At 48.2% G+C, this 18,698-nt stretch overlaps 1 protein-coding gene across 1 annotated transcript in view; it reads left to right on the forward strand.

Annotated features, from left to right (window-relative positions):
* Window positions 1–18,698, forward strand: part of LOC126108184 (high affinity cGMP-specific 3',5'-cyclic phosphodiesterase 9A) — a 279,735-nt gene that overhangs the window by 231,514 nt on the left and 29,523 nt on the right. Inside the window, exon 11 of the mRNA XM_049913424.1 lies at window positions 2,799–3,038. Within this exon, the coding sequence (XP_049769381.1) occupies window positions 2,799–3,038 (240 nt within the window). The remainder of the gene's footprint in view (window positions 1–2,798; window positions 3,039–18,698) is intronic.

The following is an 18,698-nucleotide window of genomic DNA, read 5'->3' on the forward strand; positions in this document are numbered from 1 at the left end:
CAGACGTGAAACGCAAAAGTGGAACATCGAACCTACAACATGGAAAGTGAAAGATAGAATGCAGATGTGAAACAGACAGTAGGGAACACAAAATATGGAAAATGGAACATAGACATGAAACACAGGACACAAAAAAACGGAGCACAGAAGGCGAAATATAGAATGCAGGCATGCAACACAGAACAGGAAACACAAATATTTGAAACTGGAACACATAACTGAGACATTAAACACAACATTTTTAACACAGAAAAAGAACATGGAAAATGATACGCAGAAATAACTCATGAAACACAAAATATAGAACCCAGAACACAGAAAATGGGACATGGAAAGTGAATTAAACACAGAACAGGGGACGTAAATGTGGCAAATGGAACACAAAAGTGAAACATAAGAAACATAATATGGAATACAGAACATGGAACATGGAAAATGAAACACAGGACTCAGATTTGAAATATAAAATATGCAATGTAGAAAATGGAACAAACGAAATGTAACAGGGGGAACAGAACACCATACAAGGAAAATAAAATAATGTAGACTTCAGAAGTAATATGCAGACGTCAAACATGGGACACAGAACAGGGAATGCAAAACATGGAAAGTGGGACACAAATCACAGACATGAACACAAAATATGGAACACAGAACATGCAAAGGGGAAAGCTGAACAAGGATATGGACCACATAATATGAAACACAGAAGACACTACATATGAGGAGGAACACAGAACAGGGAACTAATAACATTGAACACAGGAAATAGTGCCATCCAGAACATGGAATGCACAGCACTGAACACAGAACATGGAACTAAGGTCACTTAAATAGAATGTAGAACACCCAACATGGAACATGGGACATGAAACACAGAATAAAGAACTAAGAACAAGAACACAGAAAATGAAACATAGAACATGAAACAAAGAACATGGAACTAAGGACATGCAACTAAGGATATTTAACATAAAACATGGAATGCAGTACATCGACTACAGAACATGGAACATTAGACATGGAACACAGAAAATGGAACTAAGAACATTTAACACAGAACATGGAACACAAAACATAACATGCACAGTATGGAACTAAGAACATAATCACAGAACATGGAAGTCGAAACAGGAGAATACAACATGGAACTAACAACATCTAACACAGTATGTGGAACCAGAACATGGAAGGCAATGAAAACACACAATTTGGTATACTGAACACAGAACACAAAGTACAGTACAGAGAACATACACTACTGGCCATTAAAATTGCTACAACACGAAGATGAAGTGCTACAGACGCGAAATTTAACCGACAGGAAGAAGGTGCTGTGATATGGAAATGATTAGCTTTTCAGAGCATTCACACAAAGTTGGCGCCGGTGGCGACACCTACAACGTGCTGACATGAGGAATGCTTCCAACCGATTTCTCATACACAAACAGCTGTTGACCGGCGTTGCCTGGTGAAAAGTTGTTGTGATGACTCGTGTAAGGAGGAGAAATGCGTACCATCACGTTTCCGACTTTGATAAAGGTCGGGTTGTAGCCTATCGCGATTGCGGTTTATCGTATCGCGACATTGCTGCTCGCGTTGGTCGAGATCCAATGACTGTTAGCAGAATATGGAATCGGTGAGTTCAGGAGGGTAATACGGAACGCCGTGCTGGATACCAACGGCCTCGTATCACTAGCAGTCGAGATTACAGGCATCTTATCCGCGCGGCTGTAACGGATCATGCAGCCACGTCTCGATCCTTGAGTCAACAGATGGGGACGTATGCAAAACAACCATCTGCACCAACAATTTGACCACGTTTGCTGCAGCACGGACTATCAGCTCAGAGAGCATGGCTGCAGTTACCTTGACGCTGCAGCACAGACAGGAGCGCCTGCGATGGTGTAGTTGACGGCGAACCTGGGTGCACGAATGGCAAAACGTCATGTTTTCGGATGAATCCAGGTTCTGTTTACAGCATCACGATGGTCACATCCGTGTTTGGCGCCATCGCGGTGAACACCCATTGGAAGCGTGTATTCGTCATCGCCATAATGGCGTGTCACCCGGCGTGATGGTATGGGGTGCCATTGGTTACACGTCTCGGTCACCTCTTGTTCGCATTGACGGCTCTTTGAACAGTGGACGTTACATTTCAGATGTGTTACGACCCGTGGCTCTACCCTTCATTCGATCCCTGCGAAACCCTACATTTCAGCAGAATAATGCATGTTGGAGGTCCTCTATGGGCCTTTGAGGATACAGAAACTTTCGATTGTTGCCCTGGCCAGCACATTCTCCAGATCTCTCACCAACTGAAAACGTCTGGTCAATGGTGGCCGAGCAACTGGCTCGTCACAATACGCCAGTCACTACTCTTGATGAACTGTGGTATCGTGTTGAAGCTGCACGGGCAGCTGTACCTGTACACGCCATCCAAGCTCTGTTTGACTCAATGCCCAGGCGTATCGAGGCCGTTATAACGGCCAGAGGTGGTGGTTCTGGGTACTGATTTCTCAGGATCTATGCACCCAAATTGCGTGAAAATGTAATCACATGTCAGTTCTAGTACAATATAGTTGTCCAATGAATACCCGTTTGTCACCTGCATTTCTTCTTGGTGTAGCAATTTTAATGGCCAGTAGTGTAGAACACAGAACATGGAGCACAGAACACATACATGAAACACAAAGTATGGAACACAAAATGGAAGGTACGAAGATGAAGACAGAAGTGTGGGAGACATTTAGGTAGGTTGGGAGGAGCCTGAGATGGTGGTGTTGGTGGTGTTGCAGCCGCTGCTGGTGCAGCCGGTGCGCGACGCGCTCGACCACTACCGGCGGCTGAACGAGGCGGCCAAGGACGAGCAGCGCGCGCACCGCAAGAGCGTCAGCGTCGCCGTGGACGCCGGGGGCGGCGCGCAGCACCCGGGCGACGCCGCCCCCGACGCGCCGGCTGGCGGCCTCCCCAAGTCCACCTCCGGCCAGTCGGTGCGCTCCAGGAGGGCGTTCGGCTCCATGGGCGGCCTCATCCACGTGAGTACCACCGCCACTCTGTCCACACAGAGCTCAGTGCAGCACTGTCGGGAGTAACTCACAACTGGTTCATCTCCTACCTCAGCAACATCTACATCTACATCTACATCCATACTCCGCAAGCCACCTGACGCTGTGTGGCGGAGGGTACCTTCAGTACCTCTATCGGTTCTCCCTTCTATTCCAGTCTCGTATTGTTCGTGGAAAGAAAGACTGTCGGTATGCCTCTGTGTGGGCTCTCATCTCTCTGATTTTATCCTCATGGTCTCTTCGCGAGATATACGTAGGAGGGAGCAATATACTGCTTGACTCTTCGGTGAAGGTATGTTCTCGAAACTTTGACAAAAGCCCGTACCGAGCTACTGAGCGTCTCTCCTGCAGAGTCTTCCACTGGAGTTTATCTATCATCTCCGTAACGCTTTCGCGATTACTAAATGATCCTGTAACGAAGCGCGCTGCTCTCCGTTGGATCTTCTCTATCTCTTCTATCGACCCTATCTGGTACGGATCCCACACTGCTGAGCAGTATTCAAGCAGTGGGCGAACAAGCGTACTGTAACCTACTCCCTTTGTATTCGGATTGCATTTCCTTAGGATTCTTCCAATGAATCTCAGTCTGGCATCTGATTTACCGACGATCAACTTTATATGATCATTCCATTTTAAATCACTCGTAATGCGTACTCCCAGATAATTTATGGAATTAACTGCTTCCAGTTGCTGACCTGCTATATTGTAGCTAAACGATAAGGGATCTATCTTTCTATGTATTCGCAGCACATTCCACTTGTCTACATTGAGATTCGGTTGCCATTCCCTGCACCATGCGTCAATTCGCTCCAGATCCTCCTGCATTTCAGTACAATTTTCCATTGTTACAACCTCTCGATACACCACAGCATCATCCGCGAAAAACCTCAGTGCACTGCCGATGCCATCCACCAGGTCATTTATGTATATTGTGAATAGCAACGTTCCTACGACACTCCCCTGCGCCACACCTGAAATCACTCTTACTTCGGAGGACTTCTCTCCATTGAGAAATGCTGCGTCCTGTTATCTAGGAACTCCTCAATCCAATCACACAATTGGTCTGATAGTCCATATGCTCTTACTTTGTTCATTAAACGACTGTGGGGAACTGTATCGAACGCCTTGCGGAAGTCAAGACACACGGAATCTACCTGGGAACCCGTGTCTATGGCCCTCTGAGTCTCATGGACGAATAGCGCGAGCTGGGTTTCACACGATCGTCTTTTTCGAAACCCATGCTGTTTCGTACAGAGTAGACTTCTAGTCTCCAGAAAAGTCATTATACTCGAACATAATACGTGTTCCAAAATTCTACAACTGATCGACGTTAGAGATATAGGTCTATGGTTCTGCACATCTGTTCGACGTCGCTTCTTGAAAACGGCGATGACAGACAGCTCTTGCTGCAGCAGCTTAACTTCACACTACCTGCCACTTTCCCAGTACGTGTGAACCCTTCACCACCTTGGATTCGTGCGGCGGCCCATGTTCACCTTGGCCTTCATTCGCTTCTAAGGACACTGAGACGGGTATTACGATTAATCAAGGAAAACTCCCAGTTGGGTAACGGAGCCAAAATTAGTTGGTTACTGTCGAGTTCCAATTTACAACTCCTTTATTCATTACTTCAACCATTAAAAGTCGTTTCTTTACCACTTGACCAGGAACAGATCCAAAAAAGCTAGCAGGCATGAGTGCCTTTCAAAACAATTTACTTTACAGTTAACGGCCATGCCATTTTACTTAAAAACCGGCTGTGATAAAACATTTGGTAACAAATCAAAATTTTCCAAGTAATGAAATTAAAAACTTTACTTTACCGTTAATAGCCAAGCCATTTTACTTAAAACAGAATTCGATAAAGCATTTAATAACAAAATTAAAACTTTCCAAGTAATGAAACAAAAACACCAATTGTATACAATTTCGCTACCGAACATGTAGGGAACCACTTCTTTTAAATGTTGGCACCACAAGATATTAAATTACAAGGGCTCGCTAACAGGGAGGCAGAACTAGCATGCCGGCCGGAGTGGCTGAGCGGTTCTAGGCGCTACAGTCTGGAGCCGCTCGACCGTTACGGTCGCAGGTTCGAATCCTGCCTCGGACACAGATATGTGTGTTGTCCTTAGGTTAGTTAGGTTTAAGTAGTTCTAAGCTCTAGGGGACTGATGACCTCAGATGTTAAGTCCCGTAGTGCTCAGAGCCATTTGAACCATTTTATTGAAAACTAGCATTTTCAAAGAATGCCAAGTAGATTAAAACAATCAGAGTAAAGATACAGTCATTCACCTTTTACGATAACTAACAATTTTAAAGCCACGTAATTTTTAAAAAACCACCAATGAAAGGCAAACTTAACCTTTTTAAACAGTGGCCAAAAACAATCAGAGTAAAATACAACCATGTAACATTTTTCACATTTCCTACCTGGCAGTACTAATAAGAAGCGGGAAAGATCACTGTCTATCAATACACCGGCGACAGGGACAGGAAACCCGAACGCAGGAAGCCACAAGGCAGAAAAGACGCTGATTGCACAAACCAAAATTCTTCAATTAACATCTAAACCTTTAACCAACTTAACTTGCAATTTATCAGAGAAGCAGCAGGTGAACTCCGATGCAAAGGTTCCTCACAGCCGACCGTGTCCGCGTCGCCAGCGTACCCAACTGGGCACAGTCACGCAGCCACGCGCTCTGTCACCGGAACCCTCATCTTCTATGCACCCACGGCGGCGAAATACCACTCCTCAGGTTAGGCGATTTACTAGTCCGGCATTCCCGCCTCCAGACGGAATATTTAAAGACGTCCGTCGCCGCTCCCACCAAGTAGTGACTCGAAACCACAGCCGTGGCCCCCGGGTGCTCACAGCAAGAGCTTACAGCCTTGTCCCGTCAACTCGTCCCATTCGTCTCGCACCGCCAGGATAAACCACGCGGCTTCTCGCAACAACAGCCAACTCTCCACCGCCACGCCACGCCGCGGTCTCTTCGTACGACATTCTCTAATTTCCGATTTTAAAAACCGACCGACCGACTCGTCACCGCTAGGCAACCAACCGGCCATTCCCCCAAAGATGTTCTTCCCTTACACAAGGCTAACAGGAAGCAACGACTCGAAGATCGATAAGAGCAGACACGCCGCCAGTGGGGAATCTCAACACAGTCGTACGCAGCATAACTATAAATATGAAAGAGTCAATTAACGATGGAATGGAAGAAGGACTCAGAACAATATTAACAGCGCGATATACAGGGTGTCCCAGCTATCTTGTCCACCCAAAATATCTCTGGAACAATAACAGCTTTTGGAAAACGACTTTCACCGGTATCAATGTAGGGCTGGGGCCCATGAACGTACATATTTGGAAACATTCTAAAACGAAAGCGTATGTGTTTTTTAACACAAACTTATGTTTTTTTAAATGGACCTCCTATATTTTTTCTTCAGCAATCCATAGCATGACAAAGCACATACACAATGGCGTTGATTGCATCGCAATATTCCCATTACATCCCGAGATATTGAGACGCGAAGTTGACGCTTGAAACACCTGACATGCGCTGCTAGCGCACGTCCTGAGGCCCAGGCGTGAACCCCATGCTGCCCGTAATCGCGATGTGATTGACAAGTAAGTGTCCCTCTTTATAAGTATGGAGGTGTGATTACACATGTCAATCATATCGCGATTACGGGCAGCATGGGGTTCACGCCTGGGCCCCAGGACGTGGGCTAGCAACGCATGTCGGGTGTTTCAAGTGTCAACTTCGCGTCTCAATATCTCGGGATGTAATGGGAATATTGCGATGCAATCAACGCCATCATGTATGTGCTTTGTCATGCTATGGATTGCTGAAGAAATAATATAGGAGGTCTATTTAAAAAAAAACATAAGTTTGTGTTAAAAAACACATATGCTTTCGTTTTAGAATGTTTCCAAATATGTACATTCATGGGCCCCAGCCCTACATTGATACCGGTGAAAGTCGTTTTCCAAAAGCTGTTATTGTTCCAGAGATATTTTGGGTGGACAAGATAGCTGGGACACCCTGTATGTTGAGAGCCGACACACGGCTCAGACACTACTCCAGCCCCGCTCTATTGCCGTAATTTTCACGAGCTTTGCACACTATTTCACGATAGTACCTTTATGTACACTGATGTTTCTCGGACTGACCGTGGCGTCGGATGTGCCTTCATCATTGGCACCGACGTTTTCGGTATCGGCTTCCGGAACACTGCTCTGTGTTTACTGCAGAGCTCTTCGTGCTGTATCAGGCCACGCAGCACATCCAGCTACCAAGCCTTTTCACTTGCATCATCTGCTCCCACTTTCTCAGAGCCCTTCAGAGCCTGTGTATGCTGTACACCATCCATCCTTTAGTGCAACGGGTCCAGGAAATCTGACACTTGCTCACTCTTGATGGAGCCACTGTCATTTTTATATGGGTCATATAGGTCTGATGGAAAATAAGGCTGCTGATGCTGCTGCCAAAGCCGCAGTCCTGGTACCTCAGCCCGCTAGTTCTTTCACTCACTCCGATGATCTCCGTGTTGCCATTTGTCGGCAGATGTTGTCACTTTGGCATCACTGTTGGCCCTCGCTTCATGGGAACTAGCTCCGGGAAATTGTAGATGAAATAATACACTCCTGGAAATTGAAATAAGAACACCGTGAATTCATTGTCCCAGGAAGGGGAAACTTTATTGACACATTCCTGGGGTCAGATACATCACATGATCACACTGACAGAACCACAGGCACATAGACACAGGCAACAGAGCATGCACAATGTCGGCACTAGTACAGTGTATATCCACCTTTCGCAGCAATGCAGGCTGCTATTCTCCCATGGAGACGATCGTAGAGATGCTGCATGTAGTCCTGTGGAACGGCTTGCCATGCCATTTCCACCTGGCGCCTCAGTTGGACCAGCGTTCGTGCTGGACGTGCAGAGCGCGTGAGACGACGCTTCATCCAGTCCCAAACATGCTCAATGGGGGACAGATCCGGAGATCTTGCTGGCCAGGGTAGTTGACTTACACCTTCTAGAGCACGTTGGGTGGCACGGGATACATGCGGACGTGCATTGTCCTGTTGGAACAGCAAGTTCCCTTGCCGGTCTAGGAATGGTAGAACGATGGGTTCGATGACGGTTTGGATGTACTGTGCACTATTCAGTGTCCCCTCGACGATCACCAGTGGTGTACGGCCAGTGTAGGAGATCGCTCCCCACACCACGATGCCGGGTGTTGGCCCTGTGTGCCTCGGTCGTATGCAGTCCTGATTGTGGCGCTCACCTGCACGGCGCCAAACACGCATACGACCATCATTGGCACCAAGGCAGAAGCGACTCTCATCGCTGAAGACGACACGTCTCCATTCGTCCCTCCATTCACGCCTGTCGCGACACCACTGGAGGCGGGCTGCACGATGTTGGGGCGTGAGCGGAAGACGGCCTAACGGTGTGCGCGACCGTAGCCCAGCTTCATGGAGACGGTTGCGAATGGTCCTCGCCGATACCCCAGGAGCAACAGCGTCCCTAATTTGCTGGGAAGTGGCGGTGCGGTCCCCTACGGCACTGCGTAGGATCCTACGGTCTTGGCGTGCATCCGTGCGTCGCTGCAGTCCGGTCGCAGGTCGACGGGCACGTGCACCTTCCGCCGACCACTGGCGACAACATCGATGTACTGTGGAGACCTCACGCCCCACGTGTTGAGCAATTCGGCGGTACGTCCACCCGGCCTCCCGCATGCCCACTATACGCCCTCGCTCAAAGTCCGTCAACTGCACATACGGTTCACGTCCACGCTGTCGCGGCATGCTACCAGTGTTAAAGACTGCGATGGAGCTCCGTATGCCACGGCAAACTGGCTGACACTGACGGCGGCGGTGCACAAATGCTGCGCAGCTAGCGCCATTCGACGTCCAACACCGCGGTTCCTGGTGTGTCCGCTGTGCCGTGCGTGTGATCATTGCTTGTACAGCCCTCTCGCAGTGTCCGGAGCAAGTATGGTGGGTCTGACACACCGGTGTCAATGTGTTCTTTTTTCCATTTCCAGGAGTGTAGTTCCGGTGCCGCGCCCAGGAAGTTGCGTCACGACAATGCTTATCTCTGTGACGTAGGACCGCTATATCTCGCTCGTGAGGCAACAGCATGCTCATTCTACTCGAGGCAGCCGCACAGTACACACAGTTATGCCGTACCGTCGCAGAAGACATTCAAGGAAGATGAAGATGCCTGTGTATAAGGAAGTGGATACGTTCAATTTCACTCCTAGTGAAGTAGCACAGCAAGAACTACTTCAAGGACCAATAAGTTTTGTAGGATGCAACATTAATTTATCTTGTATTACTAACGAGGTTGTGAGTGGTAATTCGTGATTAACGATTGCCATATTACGAGGAGGTGATTCACCTCTACCTGGACTTGAGAGCTACAACGAGAGCCAGGCTCTCGCCGTGAGGAGAACATTTTAGCTAGATTGCATTAAATGTATTTTTCGCTGAAATTCATTGTAAATAAATGGTATATCCATTTCAGCTTTTCGTTCCCGTAATTTTACTGCATTTCTTACATGGGCTACTTTTATCTACTCCCCTCTGTAGAAGACAAATCATTTGTGTAAGTAAGCAACAACAGTGGCCCCAGCGCTGATCCCTGGGGCACCCTCCTTTTAACAGTGCCCCACTCAGACCTCACATCATAGCCATTCTCAGCGCTGTGGAAGATGACTTTTTGCTGTTTTGTTTTGTCTTATGGCCGCAAAAACAACGAGGGTCATTCTTGCCTGTGTCAGAACTGGAGAACACAAAAACAGAAGGAAAAGGAGTTAATGACAACATATTAGGTCCAATCGATGGAAGGAAAAACAGCTAAAAACAGGTACTTGGTGGATGATCCATAAAATGCGCCATAGAGAAACAGAGGTCCTGAACTAAAGATTTTATGTGTACTTTACCATATTGCTATGACAGATAAAAAGTAAAATGCAGTAGACAGACTGCACGTCACTCCAAGTTTTCACATGATGTGTTTATAATGCTACCATATTCTATATACATACATGACCACCTACCTACATAGCTGGTATGTCCAACTTTGACACGGATAACAGCAGCGATGCATCGTAGCATGGAAACAATGAGGCCTTTGTAGTCCCTGGAGGAAGTTTGCATCAGGTTAATACTTGACAGGTTGGGGGACCAGCACATCCGTTGCAACTCACCACTGTGTTCCTCCAACCACTCCATCTCACTCCTGGCCTTGTGACACAGCGCATGATCTTGGTCTGGATCCTGTGTACAGTAGTTCTTGGCTATCATGGTGGCTTGCATGAGGTCCACTGAACCTGTGGACGCCCGTGTGAATTTTCCCCAGAGCATAACGGAGGTACTGCCAGCTCGTTTTTGTCCCGCAGTACAGGTATCGAGGTGCTGTACCCCTGGAAAACGACGGATTCGAGCCGTCCCATCTGGAGATGAAGAAGGTATCGGGACTCACGGTGTTAACATTGGCACATGCACGGGTTGTCGGCTGTGGAGTCCCATTGTTAGGAGTGTACGGTGCACTGTGTGTTCAGACATACTCGTATTCTGCCCCGAATTAAAGTCTGATGTTAGTTCCGCCACATTTCGCCGCTTGTCCTGTCTTACCAGTCTGCCCAGCCTACGACTCCGACAACTGTAATGATGGGTGACCGGCCCAACCACACGACGTCTACACGTGGTTTCACCTTTGGTTTCGCCACGAGTTGAAGACACTCACCACAGCACTTCTCGCACACCCAATAAGTCGTGCAGTTTCAGAAGCGCCTGTGCCAACGCTCCAGGCCATCACAGTCTGCCCTCGGTCAAACTCAGATAGATCGCGTGTGCCTCCCCATTGTACACATGGGCAGAACGCTCACTGATACTACATGTACCGTATGTGTGTCTGACGAGCAGTCATTCCTCGCCAAATGACACTACAGGGCTATTACAAATGATTGAAGCGATTTCATAAATTCACTGTAGCTCCATTCATTGACATATGGTCACGACACACTACAGATACGTAGAAAAACTCATAAAGTTTTGTTCGGCTGAAGCCGCACTTCAGGTTTCTGCCGCCAGAGCGCTCGAGAGCGCAGTGAGACAAAATGGCGACAGGAGCCGAGAAAGCGTATGTCGTGCTCGAAATGCACTCACATCAGTCAGTCATAACAGTGCAACGACACTTCAGGACGAAGTTCAACAAAGATCCACCAACTGCTAACTCCATTCGGCGATGGTATGCGCAGTTTAAAGCTTCTGGATGCCTCTGTAAGGGGAAATCAACGGGTCGGCCTGCAGTGAGCGAAGAAATGGTTGAACACGTGCGGGCAAGTTTCACGCGTAGCCTGCGGAAGTCAACGAATAAAGCAAGCAGGGAGCTAAACGTACCACAGCGAATCTGAGCGGTAGAGAATCCTCACGCATTCGTGCAGCAAATTCGCAATTCACCAAAAGTTAACGTGTTTTGTGCAACCTCACGGTTTAAAGTTTACGGCGCCTTTTTCTTCTGCGAAAAAAACATTACAGGACACGTGTGTCTGTACATGCTGGAAAATTGGCTCATGCCAGAACTGGAGACCGACAGCGCCGACTTCACCTTTCAACAGGATGGTGCTCCACCGCACTTCCATCACGATGTTCGGCATTTCTTAAACAGGAGATTGGAAAACCGATGGATCGGTCGTGGTGGAGATCACGATCAGCAATTCATGTCATGGCCTCCACGCTCTCCGGACGTAACCCCATGCAATTTGTTTCTGTGGGGTTATGTGAAAGATTCAGTGTTTAAACCTCCTCTACCAAGAAACGTGCCAGAACTGCGAGCTCGCATCAGCGATGCTTTCGAACTCATTGATGGGGACATGCTGCGCCGAGTGTGGGAGGAACTCGATTATCGGCTTGATGTCTGCCGAATCACTAAAGGGGCACATATCGAACATTTGTGAATGTCTAAAAAAAGCTTTTTGAGTTTTTGTATGTGTGTGCAAAGCATTGTGAAAATATCTCAAATAATAAAGCTATTGTAGAGCTGTGAAATCGCTTCAATCATTTGTAATAACCCTGTACTATCGCCTGGACGGTAGCTGGTGGTCATAATGTTCTGGCTGATCATTGTACGTCTTTCTGCATACAAAGGGCTTTATTTCACACACTGTAAATGTGCTTTTGCGGCGTCGTTACAGTCACGTCATTTATGAAAGGGCTTTACTTCTGGAATAATGCCCTTTCAGTGGCGGCTACCTTCACATGGCGTCTATCGAATAGCTAATAGGCTATGTGTTACGTTTCGCTTTGCCGTAGTTAAGCTGTCGTTATCGATGGATTATTGTTGGGAAATGTAAAGTGGCGCCTGCTACTGAAAGTACCAAGACTCTTTCATTTCCGGCTGTGTCTGTTGTTTTCAGTTTTGAAAAGACTTACACTGGACCAATGGCCATTAACAGGAACAAAATGCAAAGAAACAACATTTACTTGATTATAATCGGTACGAATATAGGTATTTCTATGATGATTTGATGAAACACCGCCGGCCGCTGTGGCCGAGTGGTTCTAGGCTCTTCATTCTGGAACCGCGGTGCTGCTACGGTCGCAGGTTCGAATCCTGCCTCGGGCGTGGATGTGTGTGATGCCCTTAGGTTAGTTACGTTTAAGTAGTTCTGAGTTCTGGGGGACTGATGACCTCAGAATTTAAGTCCCATAGTGCTTAGAGCCATTTGATGAAACAGCCTGTACGTAACAGAACTGCAGATGACGATAATCATTGAAACCATTTTGGGTGTACTTTGATTAGAGCTACAATGCTGTGAAAATGTATGAGTGAAAAAAAGGAACAATGGAAAATACTACAAAAAACGTAACTAGACCGTCTGAATAAATTACTTCCTCAAGAAAAGGACCTCATTCCAAGATTTGAACTTATTTTTTAAAAGAGATTACAAAAATTAGCAGCCACACGGGATTAGCCGAGCGGTCTCAGGCGCTGCGGTCATAGACTGTGCGGCTGGTCCCGGCAGAGGTTACAGTCCTCCCTCGGGCATGGGTCTGTGTGTTTGTCCTTAGGATAATTTAGGTTAAGTTGTGTGTAAACTTAGGGACTGACGACCTTAGCAGTTAAGTCCCATAAGATTTCACACACCCACAAAAATTAGCAACTGTAGTAATGGAAAAATATCCATTTCATTCTGTGCTTTAAACATTGGTAGGCTCATCCTACTACATTCCATATACTCACACGCAGAATGTTTTCCTTAGTTCCTGAAAACTTTAGATTTGGAGGTAAGGTCCTTGCAGACATGACTGTATCATTTGTAGAGGATGCTGTAAGTGATGTCCCTGTGACATCAATGCATGCCTGTGCACGTCTAAGCGTATTCAGATACATCCGGCGTAAATTCAGATATCGATGGCAGCAACTTCACGGCTGATGTTGTCTGTCAGTACCTCTATTGTGTGTGGATTTGTTTCACAGACCTTGCTCTTGAATTGGCCTCACAGGAAAAAATATGTTGTTAGAGCCGGTGAACGTGTTGGCCATAGATGTTAGCTGATATTTCGTTCCTCTGTGAAGACATGAGGGACTCGTTCCAGGGATACCTTAGACGTGTATCATGTTGCCCCATCATGCTGGATGAAGCAGTATTGTCTTTCATATTCAGGAAGTTAGGCAAAAAATGTATCAAAAATTTCCATATTACAACCGTGTTGAGGGTAGTGTCAAAAATATCGGTCCAATGATGCCCGTTCCTGTCACACCGCACCATACGCCGAAACTTTCATCACGGAGCGGTTCCTGACATACAGTGTTGGGATTCTCCGCTGCCCAGTACCTCATGTTCTGTGAATTCACAAGATCAGAAAGATAATATCGAGAATGAGATTTTCACTCTGCAGCGGAGTGTGCGCTGATATGAAACTTCCTGGCAGATTAAAACTGTGTGCCCGACCGAGACTCGAACTCGGGACCTTTGCCTTTCGCGGGCAAGTGCTCTACCAACAGAGTAGTAAAGTTTGGAAGGTAGGAGACGAGGTACTGGCAGAAGTAAAGCTGTGAGGACGGGGCGTGAGTCGTGCTTCGGTAGCTCAGTTGGTAGAGCACTTGCCCGCGAAAGGCAAAGGTCCCGAGTTCGAGTCTCGGTCGGGCACACAGTTTTAATCTGCCAGGAAGTTTCATATCAGCGCACACTCCGCTGCAGAGTGAAAATCTCATTCTGGAAACATCCCCCAGGCTGTGGCTAAGCCATGTCTCCGCAATATCCTTTCTTTCAGGAGTGCTAGTTCTGCAAGGTTCGCAGGAGAGCTTCTGTAAAGTTTGGAAGGTAGGAGACGAGGTACTGGCAGAAGTAAAGCTGTGAGTACCGGGCGTGAGTCGTGCTTGGGTAGCTCAGTTGGTAGAGCACTTGCCCGCGAAAGGCAAAGGTCCCGAGTTCGAGTCGCGGTCGGGCACACAGTTTTAATCTGCCAGGAAGTTTCATATCAGCGCACACTCCGCTGCAGAGTGAAAATCTCATTCTGGAAACATCCCCCAGGCTGTGGCTAAGCCATGTCTCCGCAATATCCTTTTTTTCAGGAGTGCTAGTTCTGCAAGGTTCGCAGGAGAGCTTCTGTAAAGTTTGGAAGGTAGGAGACGAGGTACTGGCAGAAGTAAAGCTGTGAGTACCGGGCGTGAGTCGTGCTTGGGTAGCTCAGTTGGTAGAGCACTTGCCCGCGAAAGGCAAAGGTCCCGAGTTCGAGTCTCGGTCGGGCACACAGTTTTAATCTGCCAGGAAGTTTCATATCAGCGCACACTCCGCTGCAGAGTGAAAATCTCATTCTGGAAACATCCCCCAGGCTGTGGCTAAGCCATGTCTCCGCAATATCCTTTCTTTCAGGAGTGCTAGTTCTGCAAGGTTCGCAGGAGAGCTTCTGTAAAGTTTGGAAGGTAGGAGACGAGGTACTGGCAGAAGTAAAGCTGTGAGTACCGGGCGTGAGTCGTGCTTGGGTAGCTCAGTTGGTAGAGCACTTGCCCGCGAAAGGCAAAGGTCCCGAGTTCGAGTCTCGGTCGGGCACACAGTTTTAATCTGCCAGGAAGTTTCATATCAGCGCACACTCCGCTGCAGAGTGAAAATCTCATTCTGGAAACATCCCCCAGGCTGTGGCTAAGCCATGTCTCCGCAATATCCTTTCTTTCAGGAGTGCTAGTTCTGCAAGGTTCGCAGGAGAGCTTCTGTAAAGTTTGGAAGGTAGGAGACGAGGTACTGGCAGAAGTAAAGCTGTGAGTACCGGGCGTGAGTCGTGCTTGGGTAGCTCAGTTGGTAGAGCACTTGCCCGCGAAAGGCAAAGGTCCCGAGTTCGAGTCGCGGTCGGGCACACAGTTTTAATCTGCCAGGAAGTTTCATATCAGCGCACACTCCGCTGCAGAGTGAAAATCTCATTCTGGAAACATCCCCCAGGCTGTGGCTAAGCCATGTCTCCGCAATATCCTTTTTTTCAGGAGTGCTAGTTCTGCAAGGTTCGCAGGAGAGCTTCTGTAAAGTTTGGAAGGTAGGAGACGAGGTACTGGCAGAAGTAAAGCTGTGAGTACCGGGCGTGAGTCGTGCTTGGGTAGCTCAGTTGGTAGAGCACTTGCCCGCGAAAGGCAAAGGTCCCGAGTTCGAGTCTCGGTCGGGCACACAGTTTTAATCTGCCAGGAAGTTTCATATCAGCGCACACTCCGCTGCAGAGTGAAAATCTCATTCTGGAAACATCCCCCAGGCTGTGGCTAAGCCATGTCTCCGCAATATCCTTTCTTTCAGGAGTGCTAGTTCTGCAAGGTTCGCAGGAGAGCTTCTGTAAAGTTTGGAAGGTAGGAGACGAGGTACTGGCAGAAGTAAAGCTGTGAGTACCGGGCGTGAGTCGTGCTTGGGTAGCTCAGTTGGTAGAGCACTTGCCCGCGAAAGGCAAAGGTCCCGAGTTCGAGTCGCGGTCGGGCACACAGTTTTAATCTGCCAGGAAGTTTCATATCAGCGCACACTCCGCTGCAGAGTGAAAATCTCATTCTGGAAACATCCCCCAGGCTGTGGCTAAGCCATGTCTCCGCAATATCCTTTTTTTCAGGAGTGCTAGTTCTGCAAGGTTCGCAGGAGAGCTTCTGTAAAGTTTGGAAGGTAGGAGACGAGGTACTGGCAGAAGTAAAGCTGTGAGTACCGGGCGTGAGTCGTGCTTGGGTAGCTCAGTTGGTAGAGCACTTGCCCGCGAAAGGCAAAGGTCCCGAGTTCGAGTCTCGGTCGGGCACACAGTTTTAATCTGCCAGGAAGTTTCAAGATGATATCGAGCTACATCACTCATCATGTAATGAAGAGGGTCTAGCAAAAGATCGTTGATGTTATTCAAAAGCCTCGTGCAGTCATCCTCCGGCAATTGCTGCACAGCCGTCCCACGCTATGGCTCGAGATTAAGAATTTTCAATATACGCTGGCAGTTCCTCCTGTTTAGATGCACCTGATGGGCCAATTTATGTGTAGACTTCTTTGAGCTCTGAATAATTCTTCGGTGAATGTCTGCAATAACTTTTGTCGTGTGAATTCAAGGAATTCTTTGTAGTTTTACATTTTGTGTAGATCTGTAGGTGCGCCAGTTTTTATACGGACTCTGTATTGCTCTCGTTGCTGGTAGTCCTCTATCCGTATACTTCACCCCGAAAATTCCGCAGGTTCCGTTAATCGAACGTGTTTTCCACGGATGTTTCCATAGTTTCATTTCTTTCGTCTATCGAGAAGGTCATTTTGCAGATCGCAAAGAGAAACGTCTAGCTTCACTGTTGGTGTAAACTGAACTGCTTACACAAGAATGCTAGCATCGATCATTGCATAAAACTGTTCACTGTTGTATCTGTCTACTTCAGAAGTCGAAATATTGCATTCGCCTTCAAAGGAGAGGCGGCTGGTTTTAACTGCGCCAGCCTGCAGTATTACAGGTGATTCTAAAATACACTCCTGGAAATGGAAAAAAGAACACATTGACACCGGTGTGTCAGACCCACCATACTTGCTCCGGACACTGCGAGAGGGCAGTACAAGCAATGATCACACGCAAGGCACAGCGGACACACCAGGAACCGCGGTGTTGGCCGTCGAATGGCGCTAGCTGCGCAGCATTTGTGCACCGCCGCCGTCAGTGTCAGCCAGTTTGCCGTGGCATACGGAGCTCCATCGCAGTCCTTAACACTGGTAGCATGCCGCGACAGCGTGGACGTGAACCGTATGTGCAGTTGACGGACTTTGAGCGAGGGCGTATAGTGGGCATACGGGAGGCCGGGTGGACGTACCGCCGAATTGCTCAACACGTGGGGCATGAGGTCTCCAGAGTACATCGATGTTGTCGCCAGTGGTCGGCGGAAGGTGCACGTGCCCGTCGACCTGGGACCGGACCGCAGCGTCGCACGGATTCACGCCAAGACCGTAGGATCCTACGCAGTGCCGTAGGGGACCGCACCGCCACTTCCCAGCAAATTAGGGACACTGTTGCTCCTGGGGTATCGGCGAGGACCATTCGCAACCGTCTCCATGAAGCTGGGCTACGGTCCCGCACACCGTTAGGCCGTCTTCCGCTCACGCCCCAACATCGTGCAGCCCGCCTCCAGTGGTGTCGCGACAGGCGTGAATGGAGGGACGAATGGAGACGTGTCGTCTTCAGCGATGAGAGTCGCTTCTGCCTTGGTGCCAATGATGGTCGTATGCGTGTTTGGCGCCGTGCAGGTGAGCGCCACAATCAGGACTGCATACGACCGAGGCACACAGGGCCAACACCCGGCATCATGGTGTGGGGAGCGATCTCCTACACTGGCCGTACACCACTGGTGATCGTCGAGGGGACACTGAATAGTGCACGGTACATCCAAACCGTCATCGAACCCATCGTTCTACCATTCCTAGACCGGCAAGGGAACTTGCTGTTCCAACAGGACAATGCACGTCCGCATGTATCCCGTGCCACCCAACGTGCTCTAGAAGGTGTAAGTCAACTACCCTGGCCAGCAAGATCTCCGGATCTGACCCCCATTGAGCATGTTTGGGACTGGATGAAGCGTCGTCTCACGCGGTCTGCACGTCCAGCGCGAACGCTGGTCCAACTGAGGCGCCAGGTGGAAATGGCATGGCAAGCCGTTCCACAGGACTACATCCAGCATCTCTACGATCGTCTCCATGGGAGAATAGCAGCCTGCATTGCTGCGAAAGGTGGATATACACTGTACTAGTGCCGACATTGTGCATGCTCTGTTGCCTGTGTCTATGTGCCTGTGGTTCTGTCAGTGTGATCATGTGATGTATCTGACCCCAGGAATGTGTCAATAAAGTTTCCCCTTCCTGGGACAATGAATTCACGGTGTTCTTATTTCAATTTCCAGGAGTGTATTACTGTTTGCTGATGTAGTATCGGATGTTGTGTGCAACGTTGCCACTGTTTCAAATAGTGCTGTTCAAGACAGAAGTTCATGGTGTGTAGACAATACAGTAACGCTAAATCACAGCTAGGTTCACTTTTTACACTTTCCAACACACAGTTCAACAAAACCTGACGTTCTCAAAATGGTTCAAATGGCTCTGAGCACTATGGGACTTAACAGCTATGGT

The sequence above is a fragment of the Schistocerca cancellata genome, chromosome 11 (assembly GCF_023864275.1).
Source record: "Schistocerca cancellata isolate TAMUIC-IGC-003103 chromosome 11, iqSchCanc2.1, whole genome shotgun sequence".
Lineage (NCBI taxonomy): Eukaryota > Metazoa > Arthropoda > Insecta > Orthoptera > Acrididae > Schistocerca > Schistocerca cancellata.